General features: G+C 45.2%; 1 protein-coding gene across 1 annotated transcript; it reads left to right on the forward strand.

Annotated features, from left to right (window-relative positions):
• Nucleotides 1-3,369: 3,369 nt before the first annotated feature.
• On the forward strand, nucleotides 3,370-26,234 carry grb2b (growth factor receptor-bound protein 2b). Its single transcript, XM_079281749.1, has 6 exons — nucleotides 3,370-3,508; nucleotides 4,961-5,222; nucleotides 21,993-22,090; nucleotides 24,027-24,149; nucleotides 24,636-24,804; nucleotides 25,419-26,234. The coding sequence occupies exons 2-6, from the start codon at nucleotides 5,145-5,147 to the stop codon at nucleotides 25,602-25,604; spliced, it is 654 nt and encodes a 217-aa protein (XP_079137875.1). The 5' UTR covers nucleotides 3,370-3,508; nucleotides 4,961-5,144; the 3' UTR covers nucleotides 25,605-26,234.
• The last annotated feature ends 1,453 nt before the right edge of the window (nucleotides 26,235-27,687 follow it).

The following is a 27,687-nucleotide window of genomic DNA, read 5'->3' on the forward strand; positions in this document are numbered from 1 at the left end:
TGTGTTAAGTTTTATTTCATTGTGTTAAGTTTTATTTCATTGTGTTAAGTTTTCTTAGATTGTGTTAAGTTTTCTTAGATTGTGTTAAGTTTTCTTAGATTGTGTTAAGTTTTCTTAGATTGTGTTAAGTTTTATTAGATTGTGTTAAGTTTTATTAGATTGTGTTAAGTTTCCTTTTGTGAGGATTTATGTCTAGCTCTGCTGTATTTCCCTCAGTCGTGTCCTCCTACGAGTCCCGCCCACTGCCACGCCTCTCTCCGCAGGCACAGCTGTGCCTCATCTCCTGTGATCACCTCCAGCTGACATAAATACTCCTGTCACTCTCATCCCAGTTGTCAGTCCGTCCGTTTACCAACCTGGTTTCCCATCCCGTGAGTTGTCAGTTTTGTCACTCTGTGAGATTCCTTTACGAACAATCTGTTTTTGTGTTCAACTTGCCTGCCGTCCAGTGTCGAGCCTCGCGTTTTCACCTGCACGAAGAAGCCTTCCAGTTCGTTCCTCGGAGATCAACTGTGTGTCTTGGCGTGCCTGTGTCGAGCCTCGGGTATCACACAGACGTTCCAGCCTGCCTGCCAGACAGACACTTTCCGGCTAGGATCAGAGCGGCGCGCGAGGACGCGCGTCCGTGTTTGACGTGACTGTTTACCTGTCGGCTTCGTCAGCCGCTCGGAGGATTTAGACACTTTCCGGCTTGGACCCGTGCGGAGTGCATAGAGACGCCTCCTTTTTGACTCACTATTCCCTGTCTTTTCCTCTGCCTGAGAGAAATAAAGAAAATTGTTTTTTGAAATAGAACTCTGCTGTCCTTAGTCTGCATTTGGGTCCATGAACACACCACATCATAACACCTTTTGCTTGTATTGTCACTGCACCGAGACTCAGGCAGGGTGTCTGCACGCAGCGGGTGGTCTGGGGGGGAATAGCGTGAACCTCCAACGTGTTTCGACCCTCCAGGGAAGCTCCTCTGTGCAGAGAATTAATAGGATGTCCACAGCATATCAAGGGGGTTCACATGTCTGTCGATGCCCACCCTTAGTCCGACAACAGTCCTCAGTGACGAGGAGAGGAGGAGCGTGTTAAGTTTTCTTAGATTGTGCTTCTCCACATGTTGGAGTTGCAGAGTGGAGATTGATTGGTGGGCTGGGGGATGCACTCATAACTGGTAACTATGAATTCTGAACATTTGAAATCCTGTTTGTCTTTCTGTCTTTCAGGTTGTTTCTAATCCAGCTGCCAACACACACCTGAGCCTGGTGGGAGTGCCAGGTATTAAGGCCCCAGCTCCTCTTTGTCGGGGGCCAGATGAGTTTACGGGCAGGTCAGGCGTCCACCTGAAGAGAGACTTCTTCCTCACCCACGGCTCGGAGCTCATCATCAACCTGAGGGAGGTCAGCTCGCGGTTGCGGCTGCCGGCCGGGGACTAAATCATCGTCCCCTCCACCTTCGAGGCGCACAAAGAGGCGACTTTGTCCTCAGAGGTTTCTCCGAGAAGCCCGCCGACTCAGAGGAGCTCGATGACGATGTTACAGCAGAGCTTTGTTTGTTTTAGTGTAGTGGTTATTTGTTCGTTAAATAAATGTATATTTATTACTTTTATCACTCAGTCGTGTCTCCCTTATGTTGCAGCCTTTGAGCCAGGTCGTAACAATTGTGTTAAGTTGTATTTGATTGTGTTTTTTTTTATGAGATTGTTTTCCAAAGCTCCTAACAGACATGTATTTTTATTTATGCTGGATTCTTTAATTATCTTGTCTTCCGGTTGGTAATCACTGCTTTAAACAGCCACATTTTTATCAAGAATATAACTTGCATGTGGACGACAGACCCGTGTTTGTAAAGAAATATCAGGGTTGGAAAGTAACGAAGTATGTTCACTCTCGATATTAAAGTACAATTGAAGTAGGCTACAATGTTTGTGCACTTCTTATGTCTTACTGTATCCTACATTTCTGTTATAATGTTAGTGTTAGCTGACCACCGTTAGCTTCACTGTATTACGAAAATATATAGCGATATAGTTATCTCATATAAACACTGCTCTTATCCTATAAGTCTCAGCATGGTGAGCTGTCATTCTTCCGCGCATTACTCAGCCTCCCCACTAGGGGTCAGCATTGCCTCGGTATTCAAGTGCCTCTGTTGTCACGGATAGACGGGTCAGAATTAAAAGCAGATGTCCAGAAAAAAAACTAATATTTGCAAAAGAAAGGGTTCTGTAGCGAGATAGCAGCTAACACACAACACGCGTAAGGAGAAGTGTAATACAAATACAAATGTATTATAAATATGGGCAAGGCTGCTTCTGTTCAGCAAGTCGTCCAGAACATCAACATGTGTATATATCTTGAATTTGAATCTTGAATTTGTCAATATGATTGTTTTTTAATGAGAAGAACCAGCAGAAGGGCTGCTGAAAGCTGGTGGTTTACAATGTTATGAAACACACTTTCTTTATTGATGATAGAAGCCATCAAGACAGTGTTTCTGTCACATGGCTCACGATAATGCATTGCCCTGTCTACTTTACTCACAGTTAAGTCAGACTTTTTTTTAAATCTAAAAGCATTGGGGTGCTCCAACCTTATCCAGCCTATTTTATCTGATGTTCCATCTTGCCTTATTTAATCTTAACTCAATATTTTATGTCTGATATGGATTATTTATGTCTAATTTTAATCTCACTGAAGACAGAGAGATAGATAGATAGATAGATAGATAGATAGATAGATAGATAGATAGATAGATAGATAGACAGATTGATAGATATACAGATAGATAGATAGACGGATAGATATATAGATATATAGATAGGTGGATGGATAGATAGATAGATACAGAGAGAAAGATACATAGAACAATAAATAGACAGAGAGAGATAGATATAGAACAATCAAGAGATAAATATATAGATATATAGATAGATAGGTAGATGGATAGACAGAGAGAAATATAAATAGATAGATAGATAGAACAATAAATCGACAGATAGATAGATAGATAGATAGATAGATAGATAGATAGATAGATCAGAATCAGAACCGTTTATTTGCAAGAGTATGTGGCACATACAAGGAATTTGACATGGTGGATGGTGCATAACATTAAACAACATAGACAATGTAGACAGATAGATAGATATCATAAAGTAGCTACACACTAATAATATGTATGAGTATGCCTATTAGGCAACTTAAAACAATCACATGCGATAACTAAAGCCAGTTGTAGGCAGCATATCAGTAACGTGGTGTCTTTGGCAGACCAGTGGAGCAGACTGACAGGGAGGAGCTCCAGTCACAACACAGCAGACCCTCCCAGCGCTGTGGAAGGAAGCGGAAATAAACGTCGCAAACCGTATGCTAGTAGCTCCAGACTCCGAGGACTGGGTGTAAGCGACATCTCACACACGTCGTTCGGTGCCTCCAAAGAGGAAGCAAGGAGTGGATAACTACGCGAAAGGGGCTTTTGTTTGTCACGGTGGCAGCATCAAAACGGAATATCTCGGGTGGTGAGTTTCTCCCCTTTACGCTTTCTCTTCACGTTAAAACTTGTGCGCTGTTTCCTTTCACGACGCAGGCTAGTCAAGTTCAGTTACGTTAGCGGTGCTAACTGTGAGCTAACTCAGCCACTAAGCTAGCAACAACAGATCGCGCTACTCGGAAAAAAATGTGTTTTCTTCCTTTTCACGTTTGCCACAATAAGATAGCTCGTAGGCCTCGAGCTTCCACAAACACCGCATTGCTAGCCTTTAAACGGAACACTTGTTGTGAGTAACGTCCTCGTCGGCTCGCCCGTTGTGACACATTAACGGAGATAAGTTTGGTTAATCACACCGCAGCGCAGTTATTGTTGTCCGACCGTTAGCCGGCATGCTAGCTCTAGCGTTCTAGCTGTTCGCTGGAACGGAATCGATCCTCTCGGAACTCGCGTGAACAAAATGACAGAAACCCCGCGGTTTAATACTCTGAATGGTCCCTTAGTGTAAGGAATCTACAATTCAAGAGGATCGTTGGAGGATTTGGCCTTCAGCTTCCCTTCTCTGTTACTTCGTCCTCAGTAACTTTACTTCTGTCACTAGTGTGACCGGGGGGGGGGGTATTGTTGTTGACAGCTGTGTTGCTGTAAACAATGGCCGCAGTCACATCTTGTGGGCTTAAAAGTTACCGTTACCGTCCAATGACTCTCCTAAAAAAATGAGTCCTGTGTCTGCTGTACTGTGCAGCCCGCATATACACAGATGATTCGTGACGAGACAACGCCACAAAGACAAACTATTAAATCCCAAAGTTTACATTTTCGGATCATTTGCAACACGTTTGTTACTCTTTGTTTTGGCTGTCTGTGATTGAATGAACGGCCTTACTCTGTGCAGGGCTTCCATTCGCGTGAACCCATCAGAGCTGCACGGTGGGGCATATTAGCAAACAACTTAATGAGATAGCGTGACTTTATCCATTTAACTCTGCAACTGTAGGTTGAGCCGGTGTATCACTGTCGGCTCTGCTTAAGTGGGCTACTGACTGATCTCTGATCGGACCAGGGGGTTGGCTGTCACGATGGTCTTTCGGAATTGCCATTAAATAAAATATAGTGAGCAATCATAGCTGGAACATGAAGGCCTTTAAACCCCCTTTTCTCACAAAGGTTTGCCAAATAACCATCAGTAGGGTCGAGGCTACTTGTGTGCTATATTTTAAATATTGTGTCATCGGTGTGATGTCACACTGACCACAAAATAACTGTCTCATGATAACGGGGAAGCAGCTACAAAAATATTTTACGAGTGTGAAAAAGAGTCATTGAAATACGTAGACTTGCAACATAAAAGAGACGTTATATTTCTGTATATTCTTAAAAATCTGACGAAACCAAATTCATTGTTTGCCATCTTAATTTAGTTTTATGTTAGTCATGTTTTTCTTTATATTTGATTGAGTCCCATGTTGTCTCTTGTTTGCAGGTACCTTACTGTGACCTTTATGTGAGGTCCAAGCCCTAAAGGAGCGGGTCACAGACGGGAGGAGAGACTCGGAGGAAAGCATCTGGCCACAGAAGCTGGGGATACGCGTTTTTATTTTTTTATTCAGCCCCCCCCCCCCCCTGAAACGCAACCACAGCGGTGTTCCAGCACGCGTCTTGCGACCATGGAGGCCATCGCCAAATACGATTTTAAAGCCACGGCTGACGATGAGCTTAGTTTCAAGCGTGGGGAGGTCCTCAAGGTAAGTGAGAGCTATCTGAGGATTTAATGTTAGGACTTGTCTGCATTACTCATTATTAGGAAATGCTGGGTATTTTTTTCCCCTGCTGTAGGTTTACTTCATGCGTAGTACTTCATCCTCTGTAAGATCAAAATCTTAAGTTTTGCCCATGAGATCAGTATGTTCTTTTTCATTTATACCTAACATGGTCATACACTTACTTGCCAGATGCATCTGTCAGTGGACTTACTAGAACCTAAAATCCAAAGCACTCCCGCGTCCCGTCATGTGACGGTACACATGGTAAATTGCATGTGGCTGCAGAACAACACAGTTTCAGGCCCGAGATGTTGTGGCTCATTTTGTGATTCTAAAGGAGCAATGCGTGTGTAAAAGGGCCTGTGATGAGGCAAAAGACGCCCGCTTTTAGTTAATTCTTTCCATTATGGAGCGTCTCTAAAGTGCTCTCTGTTGAAAACCCCAGGCTCGTCCGGATACTCGGGCAGCAGAAGCTTATTCAAAGCCTCATGCTTTCTGGTTGCCTGAAAAGTGTTTTTTTTTATCATTCTGGCCTTGATGAGATAGGCAAGATATCCGACACAACGCTTCACTTTGGATTTAAATGCAATCATCGTAATCCCCTCGGTTTGGAGTCGCAGTGATGACGAGCAGCCACGAAGAGGCGACGGCGCAGACAAACTGACACAGAGCTTCACACTTCCAAGATAAATGTGTGTCGCTAAATACTCAATTAAACAGTCAACCGTTAAATATTGATATTGCGTGACTTCAAAAGTTCCCCTTCTTCCCCCTTGGGCTGAAAGGTCCTTCCTTATTTTGCCGACGGTCAGCATGCTTCTCAGAAACACCGCTCTTAAGCTCGTTGGCCGACCGACGCACACAGATACATTTGTCATCCTGCTTTCATCATAACAATGCATTGTTTTTACGGGAAACATCTGCTTTGCCAGACATGCTCTTGTGTTGACAGTTCTATAGCATCTGATGAAGTACCCTGGTTTTTATATATTCTAATCTAATATACTGTCTGTGTACATTTACCATAAAAGTCAGCTGTGCTGAATGAGTTGACTGGTCTATCGGGGATGAGTGCTGCTTTTTGCTGAATAAGAGATTTGAGCGGGGAGCTTTGGAAAGATTTCTTATCTCACCAGGGGGGGAGAGAGAGAGGGGGGGGAGGGTGAGAGCAAGTCAGCTCAGGAAACACTGAGCTAAATCTGAGTACTTATTAAATTTGCATTGGAGAAGAGGAAGCACTGTACTTTTCCTCTAATTTCCACAGCCAGTGGAAAAGCTCAAGCCAGATGGCAGAGCTCCAGCCCAACGTTAATGGGAAACACCACAGAACCTCCTCTCTAATTGACACCGCTAACGACGAGACGTGCCTATTGAGACTAAACTGCGTTGTGTTCTGTGACGTGCGTTTAATACTATTCAATGTTCTGCTTATCTCTTTTTTTCTGAGTTCCCAGACCCGAAGTTGTTCTTCTCTGCTCCCTCTATGTTTAGCACGTTGTTGCTCTTAACTCTTGATTTGTTTCCTTCCCTGTAAGATGCTTTTTTATGGCATTTCTCTTCTACAGAAGTGTCCGCCCCCCAGAAAACCGTAATGACTGAACTAGAGCTGCAATAGTTAATCGATTAGTTGTGAACTATTTCGGTTTGAACATTCTTTTAAAGAAAGTCTCTGATGGAAGCTTCTTAAATTTGATTTTTTTTTCTCCTCTATCGCAGTAAACTGAAAAAGACGTCATCTTGGGCTTTAGGAAACACAAATCTGCATTTCTCACCATTTTCTGAGATTTTCTCGACCAAACTAAGCGATTAATCAAGAAAATAGTCTCCGGATTAATCGAGAAAGTAAACGTTAGTTGCAGACTTCGACAAAAAACGAATGGCTCAAACTCTTTGGATTCAGGACTGTCCGACGTATGAAGCTCTACTTTTAGGTTCAGCAAAAACTCCACTCATCAATGTGACATCATTCATTTAGTAATTACAGACAAAGTCTTTTCTTCTCAACTCTTTACCGTCTCCCAGTACTTGACGTAGACCTGACCGACTATATGAACGGGTACAGTTAACGCCACGAAGTGTACAGCCGTGAGAAGATCCCGCCATCATGTATTTCACCCGTCTGCAGCGTGACACACACTGTGAGTGCTCGACCATGAGAGCTACACAAACTCCTGTCGGGTTATTTCTGGACACAGACTGGGTCTGAAATGGGGAAGGAGAGCCTGCATGACTGTTGCCTCCAGCGCTGTCCACATTTCTTCTGAACACAATCGTTCACTTTTTGAGATGGAATGAATTGGTCCCATGTTTGTCAGATACCATCCCCCCCTCCCTCCACCCCCCCCCCCCCCCCTCCTCCTCCTCCATTTCTTTCATCTTCTTTTATCCTGTTTTTGTTCCTCCTGACATTACTCCTACCCCCCCCCCCCCTCAGGTTAACTTAAGAGAAACAGGATGGAACAAGTTCCCGTCATTCCCTAAAACCTACTCGGGCACAGGTTGACCCGAGCTGCACCTTATTTAACACACAAATAAAGCGGCTCTCATGGCCCACCACAATATCACTGGATTTTCTTTTTTTTGTTGAGGCACAAAAGGTGTATTTGCAGCAACCTTTCTTTTTTCATACAGTGAGAAACTGCAATTTTGTTGCTATTAACTGTGATAATTATTGTAAAGTTTAAAAGTACTGAAGATTCTGCCACCAATATGTGTGCGCGCGTGTGTGTGTGTGTGTGTGCGCGCCTGCCTTTGCGGCTGCTAAACATTACATTTTCTACAAAATGTCTCGTGCATTAGTTGCATTAAATAAATAATTCTGTCGCTCACTCTCTCTTTGCACTCTTGCTTATCTTTTTCCCCGGGCCGTTCGGTTACATAACCGCCGTTTAAACATTAATAATACTAAACTAAATTCCTCTCCCAATTCAATTGTAAAAATTGATTTAGGAACCGTTCCGGTTTATATTTTTCCGCGTCGCCTCTGACCGCCGCCGTGCAGCACGCCGTGCACGAGCGTTCAGAGCGGTGGTGCGTCTCAAACAACACTTCCCCGAGGTGGCACGTGTTCTCGGCGGCTTCCATCACCGGTCTCACGGTACTAATACTAAACGGCTCTGCTCTGAGGACAAAGGGGCCCTCTCATGACAGATCGAGCCCCGTGAGCGGAGCATCCTTTTAGCCTCTCGCCGTGTTCAGCATCGCCGGGCGACGGCGGCCGTGTGGCGCTACAGGCAGGTCGACGTCTGCTTTCACTCTGTGTCACGACCTCTAGGAGGTATGTGGGCCTTTTTTGGAGAGGCTGTCTGCTGCGTTCAGCGTACGCCGCTGAGAGGAAGCCAGTGTGGTTTGGTACTGTAGACATCTCTGCTATGCATGGAGCAAGTATGATCGGCACCAGCAGTGCAGTCGGTTGCAGTTTGAGTGACTCACCAAAAGCCCGAGCAGCTCCGTCTCTGGCTTAATGCCGCAGAGCAGTTTCCCCTCCTCGGTTTATGAAAGACCCCTTTTTTTTTATATAAGTGTTTATCTAATGGTCTGCAGCTGAGGGGATCAAAAGGTTGTTTTGGGGACATGAAAATCCCGTTGTGTCAAAGTCTTTAATTGTCCCGAATGCGCATGCTGACTTCCATCACTTGTTAAAATACCCATGAAGAAGAGCGAGTGCAAACAGGACGTGCCAGTTTAGTCCAGCGATAAGTATGAAGGATGAAAATGATGTTAAATGTCGTAAAAAGACTTTCCCTCCATGACCGGCATTTTATTTTAGGAGGCTCCGTGTGCGGATGCTAAATCTTTCGCCCGTCTTGATAATTGATTTATTTTTGTTGTTTTGCTCGTGTTTGGGTGACATGATTCTTTTATTTTGGTTGACTGTGATCGATCGTTGTTTCTCCCCCCATGTTAGCCATCGCCGTCTTCAGATGCTCCGGCTTTCATTCATAATAATACTCTGTAACAACACAGTAAATTACATTTACTAGATGAAAGGAAGCCTGCGATCGAGATGTGTTGTAGTCGTGTTTCTTAACAGTCAGCAAGAAGCTCCGTGTCACCGTGACTCACTCAGCTGGTCGACCACACCGGGCTGCCCTCTAATCTGCAGACTTGAGACACACACACACACACACACACGTTCAGTGCTCCGAGTTGAGTGGCGAAGCAAAAACTCCACCAAGTCGGAGCCATTCGATGTTTCATGAAATGTATCTTCTCTTACAATGAGATTTGTCTCTGTGTCTACGTACTGCTTTTGCTCTTTCTTTTTTTTAATCAGTAAAACAACCTTCCTGTTTTTATCTCTACAGGCAGTTTCAAGTAGTTGAACCGTTTTTTTTTTTTTTTTTGAACGTGGAGCCGGATTTTGTTGTGCTGAATTTCCCCCGACACAGAAATCTCAAAAAACAATGTGCAAAAGCATCAAAGCGTGGGTTAATATGTAAAACTCTCTTACAGTAGAAGTGTGCAGAGAGAGTGGGCCTGTGACGAATTTGCATAAGCAGCAGACCAGCTCAGTTTCACAGTATGATCTCCCGTCATGCATGGACAAGAAAGAAAGAAAAAAGGGGAAACTGCCACTGGTGGTGAGAAGATCTTTTTCTAAATTTAACTGCACACTGTGAGATTTGTAGGGTTTTTTGTGCCTTTTCTTTTTTTTTAACATGGTGGCTTGGTCTCTTTACTTGTTACTTTGTCCACTTTTAGATGTTGACATTGACCAGTGAGATACACACACTTTTTACCATCACCACTTGACATACTCTGAGTTGAAGTGTGCTCTTGAGGCGCAGCAACCAGGGAATCACTTTGCTATTTGTCCTTTTTGGAGGAACATGACTGGAGATGATTTACTCATACGTCTGAAGTTATTAAAGTATAAAATTCTTTTTCAGAACTAGTTTCAAGGAGCCGAGCGCTTACAGCGTATGCCATATAATATAATAATATTTCTACACGGTCCTCTGTTTCACAAAAACGCATGAAGACAGAACTTTGCTCAGACGCATGAGAACCCTGTTTACATGGCCTGTGGTGCTCTAACAGTATGACGCTGTAAAATCAATGTAAGTCATCATTTATAAATGCACAGATGCACATGTCACATGAGCATAACGTTACCACAGATCCACATGTGCAGCGGTAACTGGTCCTATCACGCGTTGTTGTTCCACCAGTTTTTAAGAATCAAATCTGTTTTTTTGGGTTTTTTTTAAATGCTTAGCCGAGTCTTCCTCTGCTCCTTTTCTGTGTCACAAAGCAGATTTTGCCCTGAGCACTGCACACTTGTTCTCATTTCCTCCTTAAATAAATAAAGATCAGCAGCCCGACCGGCGGACCGAATTAGCTCCTCTCAGCGAGATCTTTGAACCGTGCCCACCTAGCGCCGTCTAAGATCCGCCTCCTCCACCTCGCTGCTCCGAGAAGCCGCCCGTCTACACACTCGGATCATTTAGTTGTTTGAGCTCCTTGTTCCGGTGCCACCGCTCCGTCAGACTTTTATATTGCAGCCACTAATGAAATAGTGTGCCGTAAAATTTAAAAGTCACCCCAGGAATTGGAACGAGAGGTTGCCAATAGATTACCCGATTGAGCCTTTGTGGAGCATTAAGACGCTCAGTGGTCATTATAGGAGGCAAATGTCAGCCATTATTATGCTGATTAGTCAAAGAAATTGCAGAAGTCTGTATTTTAGGGTGTGTACATTACTGTGTTCAAGCCTTTGTTTCAACTGAATTGTCGAGATATTCACAAAAGAAAGACCATCCTGCTGCCCCAACCCTTTTTAGGCTTAGACTCTGTGTCAAAGGGCATCTGTCCCAACGTCGTCCTGTCTGCTTACGTCGATGCCACAGCTCAGCTCGTTTTCACATCCTGTTTGGTGCGTCTTCCAACACCCCAGCGACTTCCTGTATCTCCACAGCAAAACCTCGAGCAGCTCTACAGTGCACTGCAGCACAGGCCGGGTCCTTTCCCTCCAGCAGAGGGTTCAGTGGTCGCCCCACTTGCAATAGAGTTGCAGTAAATAGATTCTTGCCTCGGCAAGAACTCGCTATTTTTAATGTCGCCCTGTGACGGACATCCTGTTGTCCCTCTTTAGGGGTTGCAATATAACGGAAAATGGAGCTTTTAGCCAGTTGCTTGAACACTTCCACCCCTCCCGTGATTAATGGTTCCCTCATCGCCTGTTAGTGCTCAGGGTATTGATTTCCCCTCCCCGTCCACTTGAGCACTACAGAGAGGAAGAGCTGCTTTGAGATGCCAGATTTGTCTTGAAAAAAATGACTCATAATCCGCTATTAGAGTCTGAGCGCCAATCCAAATCCCACTGTTTGATTTTTCCTTTCATAAGCACTTTGAAGGTTGACTCCATCTACAACGTCCACTCAGCTGTCGGCACAAAGCAGTGACTCGGTTAGCACGGTAAGCTAATCGGTAATGTTAGGGATAATGCTCTCTGCCTGACCGCCTTTCCGATGAGGAACTGAAGCGGTTATCTGTGCTCTCTTCAAAGCCACCGACTCTCTTTGAACAAAAGGTTGCTGGTCCAACGCTGGCTCCATCGTTTAGTTTGTGTTGTTGTGATACCGGCTAGCGTGGCGTCCGTGCCGGTGCTCCTGTCTGCTTCTCCAATGTGGCAGCGTGCGACCTAAGTTACTGTTTGTGTGACGCAGTCGATGTGGATCTGAAGGGTCAATAAATAATGTTGCTCATTATGCAGTTCTTGTTCCCGCTGAGATTCACCCTTCTTACGCCACCAGAGGCCTCGTAGGACCTCACCTCACAGAGGAGCAGACTATTATTTTAATTACGGGCTGAATCTCCGGAGAGAAAGCTTAGATAAGTACATTTCTCTGACTCCTTTTTTTTCTTTTTTCTTCTCCTTTCTCTAATTTAAACAGTGTGACCTTATTAATGGGAAATAGTTTTTTTTTAAATTCTCTGCTATGAAGTAAAGCCACGGGACACGTCTGCGTTAAAGGCTTAAGATCTTTAACACACAAAGTCAGTCAACAGAAAGTAGTACAGCACTTCACACAGATGTTGCTCTTATTGTGGACACAACCTGCAAGATGTGGAAACTGCAAATATTGGCGTAGCTCAGTACACGGAGGAGAGTGTGTTTTTGCACGCGCCTCCTTCCTGCCTCTCTACCTCTTTTTTCAGATGTTGAACTATTTTGTTGCGCGTCTGTGTGTTCGAGGAGCCGGCTCCAAGTCAACATACGATCCGCCGACTTTTCCGGCCCTAATAGCTGCCCGACAAGGGTTAATATGTGGCCACTCAGGCCTGATGCTGAAGCTGAAACCCTCTCTCTCTCGCTCTCTCTCTCTTTCTTTCTCCCCCCCCCCCCTTTCTGCTTCTGGCTTGCCGGAGCTGTGTCAGAAATGGCTCTCTCGTTCTCTACTCCCTCTTTATAACAGACTCACTAAATAGTTGACTCCTTTTGTGAATTGACATTTGCACCCACTCTACTTGATCGTCGCTGACCGTAAACTGTCATTTTTGCGTCTGTAAAATGTGATTCCTTGCACTGTGGGATCGTCAGCAAAACGTTGTGTCCATGTAGATTGGAATTTATGAGGGCGATATGTTTTATAATGCACTATATCGAGAGATTTGAGACACAGCCACACTGTTTGCATCTCTCTGTGATAAAGGCACATTATTTATTGCATTTTCCCCCTCATTCCCTCAAAGAGCCTCTCAGTTTATTGCTTTAATAGCAGTGTTCTAGGTTATTGTTACACAAAGACGAGCAGCTCAGGGCTGAGAATGTGAGTGGGGGTATGCGTACGATTTATTTTTTGGTAAACTGCGCTGAACTGAACCTGTGAAAGGTTTTGATAACCTGGTTGAATACTCACACATTTCCTGTTGACTAATTGATCACAGAGGTGATGCATGCAGTCCTGTTTCAGTTCTCGGTTCATGTACTGGATAGAGTTTACTTTTTTACTTTTTAAAACAAAACTATCTAAAGAAGGAATTGGGACGTCTCTTTTTTTTATCACCACCTCTATACAGAAGCATCTCAAAGACGTCACTCACACAACCTTGGTGTTATTTTTACGTGTGTTTTTTCACACGTAGTCAAAGCTCAACCTTCCACAATGCAACACTTTCTCCTCTTCTTTGTTTTCTGTGCATGTTCTCCATTATTTCTGACATCTTAAGGGCAAAAAGAGCAGGAAGAGAAAAAAATGCAGGTTAGATGACTCATCTAATGTGAAACCACACGCAAAACAAACCCACAGTGCAGCGTGGGAATGAAAAGACAACTTTCTCCCTCTGTATCACAAAAAGCCTTTTAGCTAGCCGGCTACCGCGGGTTGGAGGACAGTGCAGTCCTCAGAAAAAGCTAGCTTGGCTGCTTTTGAGAAAGAGATGCCCTCATTTTATGTAAGTTGCCCCCGAGGAGTTTTCCTAAGCTGATCACAAGGAGCCTGATTCTTCAAAGTCTCTCTGTCTCTCTCTGTCTCGCTCTCGCTCTCTCTCTCCCCGTTTGTGCCTCGTGTGTTTTTTCTTATTCTTCTTGCTCCCTCTGTCTTCTCGCTGCTCTTCCTCTCTGTAGCTGCAGCCGAGTGTTGAGTCAGAGAGCAAATTAGATCTCCCTCCCTCTCATCTCCGCATCTCCTGATGTGCCGTTAAGTCACCGACGGCTGTATTTAAACCCCCCCCAAAAAAAGTTACCGTTCTCTTTTTCCCCTCCCTACTCGTCTTCAGCTTCCCAACCTGCACCAGCATGCGAGTAGTAAAAACTAGTCCGAATGAGCTATATATTCCTTGACATAATCGAGAAGGGGGGGATGGATCGCCAACTTTTTTGGCTCACGCAGACTTCAGATTGGGCGGCGCTCGTGTGCGTTTGGTTAATCTCGCCAACAACAGCTGGTAAAGCCCTGGTGTTGGCAACAGACGGCAAGAAGCCCATTCTTAACGCCGTATAGCTGCAGCAGTTTCTCCTTAATGCACACACTTGTCCTAAGCTGTCACATCTGTTTACTGCACTCCAGATTTTGTCGCTTTAAAAAAAACAAAAAAACATCTCTGGTCATAAGAGGCTATTGCCAAAATAAGCTGAACTGAGAGCTCAAGCTGTGACAAACAGTGTGATGTAAGAAAAGGCTCCGAGCTGCCGGAGTCAGATTGATAATGAGAGGGAGGGGGCGAGTGTGTGTGTGCGCCCAACCCAAAATTATCTTCCATATCAATTATCACACTTGGGATGTTGATTACAGTTTACCACCCGTCTGGGTTGGCTGGTGTGTTATCATCTCTCCAGTAATCATGAGTGTGATTTATTTATGTTCTTTAAAATCGACTACATTGTAATGTTAGATGGCCTGTTGCTTATTGTATCACTCCATACATGAGACAAAAATATGGTGAAGACTTCCACCAGTGCTTTGGCTCATTTTTATAATTCTTGATTTTAATCCCACACTGGCATCTTTTCATCTTTCCCCGTTTTGGTTTCCTCGATAAACGCATGTTGTCCACTGCCGTCGGTGGACCTTCTGCCGGGTGTCCAACTTTTTGGAGTTAATCTCCTGGCTGAGGTGTTAAAATGTGTGTTTGTTTAATTTTTTTTCAAAGCTCCAATCTCCGCTGTAGAAGGGGAGGCTCCCCGTGTGGTAATGGCCTGGAGCGTTATTGTAATTACAAGAGTGTTACAAGCTTTCGTTTACTGGAATCTACAGTAATCTCTTCCTCTGTGTCTTTCTGCATATGCAAGTCTGCAGCCTCCCTGCTGGGAGCAAAGGGGGTCGACCTCATTTTCAAGGCTTTTGGGGTTGTTGTCTTTTTTCGAAAGCTTGTTTCGCTAAACAAATCAAAAAAGTGGACGAGTGTAGGTCTCTCCCCCCCCCCCCCCCCCCCCCCCAAATCTGCTGTGATTTTTATATCTGGCTTCCTCTTCATAGCCATCAGTCCGGTGGGGCAGTTATTCATCTTTGGTAGACCACTTTCAGGGCATTTCAGCACTATTACACCAATACCGTACCCTTTTTTAAAGACTTGATGCCACCGTCCCTGCATGCTGTCCTAGAGACTGCACTGTTTCGGGGGTGAATCAGTTTGTCCCCTGGGTAAGATCTGGTGCCACTACAGGGGTCACTTCTGCTGCCAGTATGTCAGAATACCAGGCCTCAGATTCCATTCCTGCCGGACACACACTCACACAGATATTTGCAGGCATCTCTTGCTACATGTGTCTTCTACTCTCTCTATGGTGAGCCAGGCTCACTGTTGTCTGCTGGAAGTCACTGCTTAGGACTGACTAAGCCGCCGCCTCCACAGCAGTGCTAAGTTTGGCAGCTATTTTAAATTTAGTCTGTGTCAAAACCTACGGTTTTATCTTGTTGGTATTCGATGAAAACCACCGTTTGGATGATTAAGATCGCAGCTTTGCGGTTACTCAGTCGTCCTGTCTGTGCCTGTATTAGAATCTGTGATCAGATGTCTGTGTTCCCTTTTTAAAATGTTTGTCACCCCTCGGCGTTGGTCCACCAGCTCCTCTCACCGGTGGCCGGTTGTGACTTTGCATGTGACCAGGAGAACATAGTTGTGAACGATAATCCCCTGCGGTCTGATTAGATAACCGCGCTGTGCTCGATGTTGTCACGGTTGCCGTTGGTCTCGGATCGGTTTCAATAAACCCGGCGACAGACCCAACGTGGCTTTGGCCGCCGAGGTTCTGGTGAAGCTTTCGGCTCGTCTGTCTTTCTATCCGTCTGACCTGCCGCACGCTCGGATTAACAATCCGAGCGATACAATAATCCCTGCTCCTGATTCATTGCAATCCCATGTGCACTGTGCAGACATGTTTTTTGTTGTTAGTCTCCCTGCGTGCCGCACTCACCACCTCCATCTCGTATTAGTATCAGTCACTTCTTACGCAATCGTGACTTCTTTAGTGTCACACATGGGTTTGTGGGTGGAAGTGCTGTAATATTTAAGTGTGTGTGGAGGACGGCGTCTACAGTGGCAGCTGTGGAGGAGATAATCCCTGGACCATAGCCTCTCGAATAGAAAGTCCTACAACTATTGTGGCTCAATCAGATTAAAGAGACAAAAACAATCTTTGGAGGGGGGGGGGGGCGGGACGCACACACATCATCCACAATGCTGGCTCGGCTTGGGAGACAGAGACAGAGCTCAGTCTGACACAATGCTGCGGTTGTCTCTTCTCGGTTTGGTTTAAAAAAAACAACAAAAAAAAAAACTGCCAGCCAAGCAAATATTTTATTTCTGCTTTTTCCTCATGGGCTTCCATTCTTTTGGTTTTGAGAGCCGCTGTAGGCGTCAAAGTTCAAATGTTCACTCCGAAGGCCTGAGCCCACCCATTCTGACTGACGCTCTCTTTCTGAACACACGAGCTCACTCTTTTATTGTCTGATCTTTTAGAATGAGTTTAGCAAAAATGTGAAAAGTTGTTAGTGTTGTTTGAGATGCTTATTCAACAGAACGTGCAGCAAGTTGTCTTTTTGGGGAATATGCTTTTTTTGCTTTCTGGCAGAGATTTGGTTAACCCGCCGTAGGCACATTTAGTTACTGTTGGCCAGATCCAGGCTGCTTGTTTCCTCCCGTTTCCCGTCTCTATGCCAGACTAAGCTAGGGATGCTAATGTTTGCCTCACATGTAATGGATGCTATTGGTGTCGATCTTCTCGTGTAGGCTAACTGGAACCTGAAAACAGATGGATAATGACAATCTTTTTAAGAGAAGGGTATTAAAGTGTGGCGTTAGTAGAGCGAATCTCTCCTCTATTTGTTTGATATCACGCTTACCAATCGGATGTGATCGATCTCCGGCTTTCATTCACATCATCAGTACGTTTTACTATGACGAAGGTCAAAGGGTCTCTTAGGGAAACTAGATGTAATGTCTCGTCGGGGAATTTCTAGCACATGAGCTATGGCAGTATTTATATCAGTGGTGGAAAACCCCTCTGACTCCGTGGCGTTCTCCCACTCTGAGTATCAAAACCGCAAAGAGCAATTCCATATATTATTGAGATAAAGCAGGATTAACTCCATGTTCTGGTTATTGCCAACATGCTTTAACACTTTCGACTTTGGTCATAACGGTAGCCAACTTAAAATTTAAAAAATGTACCTTGTTTTTACGTTAATCTAACCGTGTTTATCGTTTTGTAAAGCTATTTCAACAAGGCTTCGAATATCAAAATGGGCAGGTTGTCCAGATTTTGTTCAATGTTCCGAAATCATATTTTCTTTCCTGATACTAATTCCAATATATGGACTCGTGTATTGGCCCGGTACTGATCTGATACCAGTGCGTTAAGACAAATAAAAGTCACATATCATTATTTTTCAACCGCTGTATTAGGGCTGGGCGATATGGCCTAAAAAAAAAATCTCCGATTTTTTTACAAAAAATCCGATTCACGATTTAAATCGATTTTTTCCCCCCAAAATTTTTGCAGATGACAGAAGCTGTTGAAAACAATTTTTTATTTTATTTTGTGATGATTTTCCCAAGTAGGTTGATAAAAATAAAGTGCAAACAAAACCTGAACATTGTAGAAAGGTGCCTGTAGTATACAAAAAGTATTTGGTCACTCTTTTGTTTCCCTGAATCATTTAAATATAAAATTAAATTAAACATAACATTAAATGGCATTAAATACTAGCCTTCCATTGTAAACAACTGTGCAAATGTAACTTTTTACAGTAAGCTTTTCTAACTGAATACACTGATACAAACACAGCATGAAATAAAATGTATGTGACCCTTTAACATTCACATTTTCAAAAGTGCAACATCTGATCTAACATCAACATAACATATTTTGCATAGTAAATAAGTGCATGTAAACAAAATCAAGTGCATTCACAACATAACCAACAGTATTAAACAGTAGTGCATGTTTTTTCTAAATATTTTTTGCCAGGAAGACAAGCCTGTCTACTACCTCTGGCTTCAGGCATGCACGGTGGCATGTAACAATGCCCCCCCCACACACTGAAAAGCCTCTCAGAGGGGGCACTTGTAGCTGGCACAGAGAGGTATTTCTTTGCTAAAGTACTTAGCCTTGGAAAGTTAAGTTGGTGACGCTTCCACCAGTCAAGTGGATCGGTGTCTGGGTCAACCTGCTGGACCACAGGTCAGTTGTTGCGGAGTAGAATGACATCCCCTCCAGCTCCGCAGAGATCCTTTTCCACGGTGTATATGGGTACCATATCTTTTGCGATATACATCGCGACTGCATCCGTGATGGCTTTCCACCGGGCACTCTTCTTCTCATGCGGAGTACAGTTGGTGAATGTCTCCAAAATGCTGGGTTGTTGTTGTGAGGTGGCGGCGGCGTCGCTTGTGCTCCCGCGGTCCTGCTCCCTCCTCAGGGCAACAACGCTTCTCCCACTCGGCGGCATGCCTCTGTTTGAGGTACTGCATTAAATTAGTTGTGCTGCTTGATTTTGTAGCAATAGCTTTTAGACAGACCTTACATCGTGGTGCTGTTTGTTCTGTGTCAGATGACACGAACCCGAACCATTTCCAGACCACCGAAGACACATTCTTCCCTCTCTTAAGAACGAGAGCTTCACTGCTGGCCGCCATTGTTTTCGTTTGTAAACAATGCGCGCGCACTCTACTACGGGAAACCAACGGGGGGGAGGGGTGGGGGCGATTTTCTCGATTTTCAATAAAACACATCGCCTTAAAGCACACATTCGAATTAATCGATTAAATCGATTTATCGCCCAGCCCTACGCTGTATACGACTTACGCAGTACAGATGTGATATGATATCGATGCTGTGCATGAGCAGCGCTCCACAGAGGAGAGGAAAAAGCGAGATGTCTCACTCGATCACACATTTCCAGAGCTAATGATGGGAGTAGCTAGTTAGCATTTTAGGAGCCGTTTCCCGTACTGGTATCGGCAGTGGAACAACTCATCGTGTTGTGCTGAGCTGGAAATTGATGATATATTTACACACAAGGTTCTCTCGTTTCTTCAGTGGTGCATTCAGAGCCGTGCTGTCAGCATCACAACATCACACCAGTGCATGTGAGCATATGTCCCACTGCTGCAAGGACGTGACCCCAATCTGCTTCACTCGGACCTCAGCTGAGTTCTGCCGTGTGCTGTGACAGCGCAGCTTTGCATGGGGAGAGAAGCCTAAAACAATGTAATCATTACTTGCATAAATCCAGTCATAATTCTTCCCCTGCGTCAAACATTGAAAGCGAAAGTTCTACTGTGATTCTACTCTCACAGACGGTGGGTTGGGACATTTCTCTTTAGCGTCGTAGCGTTTGATATAAGCCCTGTTATACCGTCGATTGCAGCAGCTGCTGTGCTCTATTATTAAATTAGCTTGTAGGCTGTGTCATTATTTAAGGTGACTCAGGTTCACAGGGACTGTCTGGTGGCATGTGGCGCTGTCTCGCCTCCTCAACAGTGATGAGATGCATAGTAGGGATACTTATGATTTATCAGTAACACCATCAGTGAGAAATATAAGGCTGCCCTGTTTCTATTGTATTAATAACTTCATGACCTTAATCACTGCTTTCATCTCGCTAGAGATGAGAAATGTCACACGCGGTTCTTATTTTCACAATCGCAGAGTCCATCTACTCCACAACGGTGTACTTACTTGATGCCAATCTGTTGAAACTAATTCATCCAGTGGAGAGAGGTCAGAGGTCAGCGGCACAGCGCTGCTGGAGCTGGGAGATTTTCGGGGGAGGGGCACTTCAGCAGCGTGGATGCCGGCCACCCCGTGGGCTCGAGTCTCTGTCGTGAGGATGAAGCGTTGTCTCTCTGACTGCTCGGCGACTCTTCCACCTACGTTACTGTAGAGGAGCACGTTCTCCTGCAGTGTCTGTTGCCTTCACGCTCTCCTGTCAGCTCTACTACAGTTGCTGATCCCACGACCGTCGGTGACATTTGTTGTCCAGAGGGAAATGTTTTGATGACTTTGGAGAATTGGGCACAGATGTGTTGTGATCCCCAGAAGAAGCCTCACAGAGCCGCTGTGATGGCTGCGGACTCTTTGTCTCGTTCTCCTTCATAACCAATCGACCACGAGCCGACGATGGTTGTTAAAGGTCGGTGTGACGTGTCAACACGCGGCCTGAGGCCCTTTGTGTGTGACTCAAACTGTCACATTCAATACAGCATAAACACACTCGCCACATGTGGCTCTTCACAGATGTACTCAAATATCTATAAGTCCACTGTGATGCACATATATACACATATGTGTGTATGTGTATGTGTATGTGTATGTGTATATCCCCCCACACTCTTGATTTCAACCTACTTATGTTGTTGGTGCGAGGCCACTCCCTAATCCAGTAATGCAGGTCTTGTGCGGGGTGAGCAGCCGGAGGTCAGTGACAGCTGGCATTCTGCAGGCTCACTGGAGCACAGAGAGCCGGGCCACTCGCACTGCACAGGGGCCCATTGGACAGCTGTCTGGGGCCGGGTTAGTGGCACATTATGAATTTAAGGGAAGAGGGAGGCTAAGGGAAACAAAACTGTTCTGCCAAACTTCAGCTGGATTAAGGATTGTGTGCCTACCGTAGCCAAATATGTAAAAAAAAAAAAGTTCTATTTATTAATTTAATTATGCCGATGAGTCGTGATCTTGACTCGTGAAACTCTACTGAGTAAAACTGAGTCATTCTTCAGCTTAAGGCTCCGACATTAATGCCAGCCGAGCTTCACTTCAAGCTGCTCCAAGAATCAAACCAGCGTCGGCTTGTTTGTGTGACACGTGCGCCGTTTCTTTGTTCAGGCTGATAGTCGGTGGCCATAAGCTGAGGTGGCTGAGATGATCAAACGGGCCTCTGACGGCTTCTTTTTTTTTTGCAACATTATTCAGATAGCTACTGCATGACTCAGCGCTGTTGCTTCGTTTTCCTCTGAAATTTGTACATGTTTGTGGTCGTTGCAGCAAAGATTTCACACCAGTGGGCGGATACTGTGCACCACTTTTCCTCCATTCATGGTTATTGTCCACTTATTATTCTTGTTTTAATCTGCAATTTAGTTTTTCTTTTAATGGAATACTTCATCCACAAAATGACTTTGTTTATCAACTTATGCATGGGACCATATACAAATGTCATGCCGTCATATTGCCGGGCACAATTATCCCGATACTCGTCAAAATATAAACGTACTCTCGTCACATTTTGTCGTATTCTTCTTGCGTGACAGATGTTTTTAGTGAGAAAGCAATCATAACTCATAAGGTCCCCATCAATACATAAGGTAGTCAAAATAAATGTGTAAAAAGATAAATGGCAACGGATAAATCAGCTGCTGCAGCGTGAAGGTTAATGTCTCATAAGCACGCTCACTCTGAGACAAAGTGACACTCGCTCATGAACCTGGACACGCGCTGATGCACCAGCGGTCCAACACATCTGCACTCTGTCAGACATGAACGCCCGCACAGCTGTTCTTCTGCTGAACGAGTCCCTGTCGCTGGAGCGGCGGCTCGCATGCAGCCACGTTATCGGTGCTTTTAATTAGAAGACTCTTTCCCAGCCGTTTGACGTTGTTGTTGTTTGATTATATTTGCCCGCTGTTAGTTTTGTAGTTTCTTAATATTTACCGAGCAGTTCTGTAACAGTCATATCAGGCACAGGAAATGAAAGGAGATCGCTCCAAGCTGAATTTAGGAGGTTGATTGCTGTCCATTGTTGACGTTTGTGCGTGGCACTAACCTGAACGACTCCTCTTTTCTTCTGTCCTTGGCAACACCAGGTATTAAATGAAGAGTGTGATCAGAACTGGTACAAGGCGGAGCTAAATGGAAAAGATGGCTTCATTCCCAAGAATTACATAGAGATGAAAGCCCATCCGTAAGTATCATGCACGCCACTTTCTCTCCTCCCAGCTTGTAATTATGCATCTGTAAAAGTATGATTATATATTGTACATGTCGTGCAACATGTTACGTTCTGCTACTCTGTTTTATTTTTGGTTTCGTTCTCTCTTTTCTGCCTGTACTGACTCAGCTGGACACGTTAACTGTCGTTTGAGTTGGCTTGAACTACAACTGTTCTGTTAATTCTTATGAAGTGTGTGTGTGTGCGTGTGCATGTGCGCGAGCTTCAGAGAACCCCTGGCAGCAGGAACCTCACCTCTTGACCTGCGCTCAGTGCCAGATTAGCTCTCTCTTTATTAATGTGCCTCCTGCCTCTTACGCTTAATTGAATATTGACCTTATTGCATCATTGCTGGGGTGCGATCGGATGTACCTATATTTATTTTACAGAGGGGGATGTCATTGTGGGGTTTTTTTTTTTTTTTACAGCTCTTGTGTTTTTTGTCGCTCCAGTGTAACAAACTGAAGTCCTCGTGGTCATCATTGTGGTGACGGTGAATCAATATTTAGCTGCGCCTCATGCGTCCAACACTGAACCTCTCGTAACCGTTATGCTGAAGGCTCTCAGAGGGGGTTGCAGCGGTTGCTCTGTCGTACTATAGAGTGCAATGCTTTCTGCAAAATATTTAGCATGACATAGAGCAAAACATGAATTGTTTGGGTTATTTGTCCGAAACAAAATGGTAAAACATGTATGTAGATCAGCCTTACCACAGCTAACAACGTCACCAGACTTTTATCACTGCCTGTGCCTCTTGTGATGCAAAGTTCACCTCTCACATTGATCATTACTTTATTATTACTCTCTCATCGGGGGGGCGGGGTCTGGGATTAATTCGACGGCCTGCCACTCATCCCGACCACTTCAAAGAGAGCAATGAGCAGCACCTGGCATTTCTCCACAAGAGAAGATCTGACCTGGCTCTCAGGCGGTGAAGCAGGGCTGAATATTCTTATTTCTGTTCTTCAATAATAAGGGCCGCTGACCGTGTGTGTGTGTGTGTGTGTGTGTGTGTGTGTTCCACTCGGCCACACATGCTGCTGGTACCTGCTTTTTCAAAGTGCCGATCATTCTCTGCAGCTTTTTTTTTTATTGCGAAAACAGCCAGCGGGCCAAAGTTGCACTATACGGCCGGATCCCAGAAGAACTGCAAATCACAGAGTGCGGTGATTTGTGAGAGGTCGGCTAATGCTGGCCGGCCTTAATGGGCTCCGTTTTTTTTAAAGTGTTTGCCACATCCTGGTACGTCCTCCAGCTCTCCTTTTCAACCGGATCCGCTGTTCGGCATCATTTCAGCCAGACTTGTCTTATAGAAGCTGAAGAACACGCTGAGGAAGCTTTTAGTGCGATATCTCCTCACCTTGTGGGTTGAAAATAGATTTGCAGTAAATGTTTGATTGAAGTAAAAAGTACCCGGCGCGGCGATGGACTAAAAAAAAAAAAAAAACCAGTGGTGACACTGATGAAGTGAGTTTGCCTACCCCGAAAAAAAGGCACCAGGCACCCACGCGGCCCGACAGACACGCAGCTGCGCTATACAGCACGATGGAGCGTGGCTCGGCTCAGAGTCCCCTCTGTTTGTAAGCAAGCCCCCCTCCCCCCCCACCTCCTCTCCACACCACAGACTCCTCAAAGCTGTCAGCCAGCAGGAGGTGTGATGTCTGCATGTTCTCACTCAGCCCTCCACAGTTTCCTCCCTCAGTCCTCTGAACTCAACTGAAACCCTAAATTACTCGGAGGTGTGAATGTGAGGTTTTGGCCGACAAAAGTGGAAGGTGGTACCCAACATTTTGAACAATGCATGACGGGCCAGGCTCAGAAGAAGACTCAGGGCTGGCTCTGGGTCAGTTCAGTCGGTGCTAACACGTATCTGTGCCCCCCCCCCCCCCCCCTCCCTCCCTCCCCACAGGTGGTTCTTCGGGAAGATCCCCCGCGCCAAAGCAGAGGAGATGCTAAACAAACAGAGGCACGACGGGGCCTTCCTCATCAGAGAGAGCGAGAGTGCACCAGGAGACTTCTCCCTCTCCGTCAAGTGAGTACGATCCTCACATGTGATCAGGTTCATCTGTTTCATACTTGGTGCGTCTGAGTCACCGGCCTTCTTCCTCATTCTGGCGCGGGCTCGGTGCACCCCTCCGGTGGTTAGAGTTCACCGGTTATGATTTGAATCAGTGCATTGAATGTCAGCCCTGCCAGTACTCAGTGTTTTAGCTGACACACACACACACACACACACAGCTCATTTCCTCTTTATCCGTCTCTCTACGTTCTGACGGTCCCTAAAAGACGCATTGGTTCACAGCGGGTCACGTGTAAAGTTGAAGCTCAGATATCATAGTTACTGTCTGCACTGCCCGGATTCCACATCCTTTGACATTTGATGAGCAAGATTAATGTCTGAGTTCTCCACGACCTTTATTCATATCTGTACTTGAACAACTCTACACGTGTGTGAGAGCCTGTACCGGTGCTGGAGACCCCCCCTCCTCATAGTTTTCCTCTCTGTGCCCTTGTGCAGGTTTGGAAACGACGTCCAGCACTTCAAGGTTCTACGCGACGGGGCGGGAAAGTATTTCCTGTGGGTGGTGAAGTTTAACTCCCTCAACGAGCTGGTGGACTACCACCGCTCCACCTCAGTCTCTCGCAATCAACAGATCTTCCTGCGAGACATAGAGCAGGTCCCACAGGTAAGAACCGAGGCATCGAGGCTGTACTCCTAAAACACACACAACGCCACAGAAATGCTCTCTGCAGGCTTTCATTTGAATGCGGTTTAGAGGTACTATTTAGAGGTAAACGTGTTATTTGAGGACATAATTGGGTGAACTTTTGCAATAATACATGATCGTATAGATATTATAAGTCCTTAATGATGAGCAGGTTGTCAGCTTTGCCTGCAGACATTTGACAAAAAAATAACCTTTACATCAAATATATATTTTTTCTTTCACTTGATCAGTGGTGGGTGACTCTGGTTTCAGACACTTCCTTGCGGCAGCTTTTTTGGGGCTTTTTTTTGCAGTCCTAAACGAGTGTGCCAGTATTAAACGGCAGGTTAAAGACAGCAACAGTGAGGCTTAGGGACAGCTGCAGGGGAACAAGAGAGGAAGTGTGACCGAAACCACACGGGAAAATAAAGAGATGAGGGTAAGACAGACAGACATGTCTGTGATGGAGTGGTCGGGTTAGAGAGATTGTGTAGCAGGGTGCTATTGTTTATACTTGTAGGTTTAGTATGTATACGTTTCTAATCATTGTCACATGACCCCCTTGCTGAACCTTCCTTCTCTCGCTTGCGCAGCATCCCACATATGTGCAGGCGCTCTTTGACTTCGACCCCCAGGAGGAAGGAGAGCTGGGCTTCCGACGCGGCGACTTCATCCAGGTCCTCGACAACTCCGACCCCAACTGGTGGAAAGGGGGCTGCCACGGCCTGACGGGCATGTTCCCCCGCAACTACGTCACGCCTGTCAACCGGAACATGTAAACAGTGGGACCGTGTCCACGACGACAACAACAACCACAGCAGCAACCATCACCACCATCGTCATCGTTCTTGATCTCATCAGACCCAAACCCCCCCCCCTCCCCCCTCCATCCTCCCTCCTCCCTCCACCCATCCAACTCCCAACCACCCCGCCACGCCATCCCACCATAACAGGAGCAAACAGCTGAGAGAGAGGGAGAGAGGGAGGGATAAAGCAGGAGTAGTGCTGTCGTAGGCGTCGCTCTGCGGGCGGCAGCTGAGCAGAAATCCACTTTTACTCGCGCTGAGAAGCGTTCGCCTGCCCAGCGAACGCCTCGGCGAAGGACCGAGCGGTCTTTGAGGGAAAATCTAAACTAAAACGAGTAGCGCACCGACCTGTGGAGATAACCAAAATGATTCTCCCACAGCTGCTTCTGTCTTCCCCTTAACTTCTTAACATTCTGCCCCCCTTCTTTTGTGTGTTTCTTTTTTTTTCTTTGCCGCATGTTGTTTTAATCACCTAAATGAAATGCCTACCGATGAATCCTAACTCTGTTTTAAAGAAAAAAAATGTACAAAATAAAAAAGAAGAAGAAATGGTTTTAAAAAATGTACAAAAAAAGAAGAGAGGAAAAAAACAAAAAGATGCAATCTACAGTACTGCAAGTTTCCATGTGTGAGATCATTGGCACGAGAGCATTGTACATCAGCCCCCGGCTGTATAAATAAATCAACTATAGAGAGAATCCATTTTTTAAGAATATATATTATATATTTGTATGCGTTTGTCTGTTTTACCTCTCACCACAAAATGTATTTTTTTTCTTTTCTTTTTCTTCTTCCATTTGTAAATTATGTTGCGTCTTTTGTTAGTCTGATAAGACGTAGTAGCTCTAGGATGTGCTGAATTGTCCTTTGTCTTTTCTTTTGTTCCTGAATCTATCCGAGGGCTCTCGGATAACAAAGCATCATGTTTTGACATGAAGGTTTTCTCTTGTCTGCAATGCGAGGAAAGTAAAGAGAGTTCTCTTGAGAAAGACGACTAAACCCTGTCAGGAAGCTGATGTTGACCAGCTGTTGCATCACAAAGCCCCTCCTCCCCTCCCCCCGTGCAAGAGGTCAGCCACCTTTTTTCCTTTTCTTTCAAAGCCAATGTATTTATTGCAGCCATTTTACCTGGGCAGTGAATGCAGCTGACTGGAGTCCACAGACATTAACATGAGGGAAGCAAGGTCGGAGAACTGAACTACGACACAGAAAACCCGTGCAAGGGATTTAAAAAAGAGACGGCGAGCTGTCGATGTTCATTCAGGAGAGTGGTGTGTTTCTGGGGGGGGGGGTGGGGGGGGAGATGATGTGTGTGTGCGCCGGTAGTCCACACGCATATTCACAAAGCATCCGTCGCGCATGCTACGCACACGCACACACACACACACAAGAAAGAGAACGCTCTCCTCCTCGCTACACCTGCACGTAGCAGAGAGGCCGAGTTGGGATAATCACATTGTGTGTGTGAAGTCACCAGTGCAGATCTGCAGCAGTTCAGAAAACTGAGAGATTGTCTTCTATGCTAAAAGTTGAGAGATCAGCTTTAATGATGTTTTTGTTTTGTTTCTCTTCTGTCCAATGTGGCGTGTGGTCAAGCACTTTTTTGTTAGGCATTTTGATTTCTGGTCCTGTGTGTGTGTGTGTGTGCGCGTGTGTTTGTGTCGCCGTCTTGTTCTCTCTGGATAGTGCCTTTCTCTCTGGTGTTTCACTGTCTCCGACCTGCTACTTTGAGCCCACCCCCCCCCCCCCCCTGCCAGTCCAGCAGTGAGGAACAGTGTATATAATCCAACCTGTCCCATCCAACAAGGCCTCCCCCCCGCCCCCGCTCCCCTTCTACATCAACCCGCCCTCACCTTTTATCCTCACCAACATGGAACTCTTCTTATTTAAGTGTCTCTCGCCTTGTCTTACCTAATGATACTGTTTTTATTTTGTTTTTGCTCTTTTTTTCTTTTGCATTTGTTTTTGTTTTTTCAATTAATAAAATGCAATTATTAAAAAATGAGAATCATTTCTTGTGGTCTCTGATACAGATTCATACTCCTCATGGACCGGA

The sequence above is a fragment of the Melanostigma gelatinosum genome, assembly GCF_949748355.1.
Source record: "Melanostigma gelatinosum genome assembly, chromosome: 13".
Lineage (NCBI taxonomy): Eukaryota > Metazoa > Chordata > Actinopteri > Perciformes > Zoarcidae > Melanostigma > Melanostigma gelatinosum.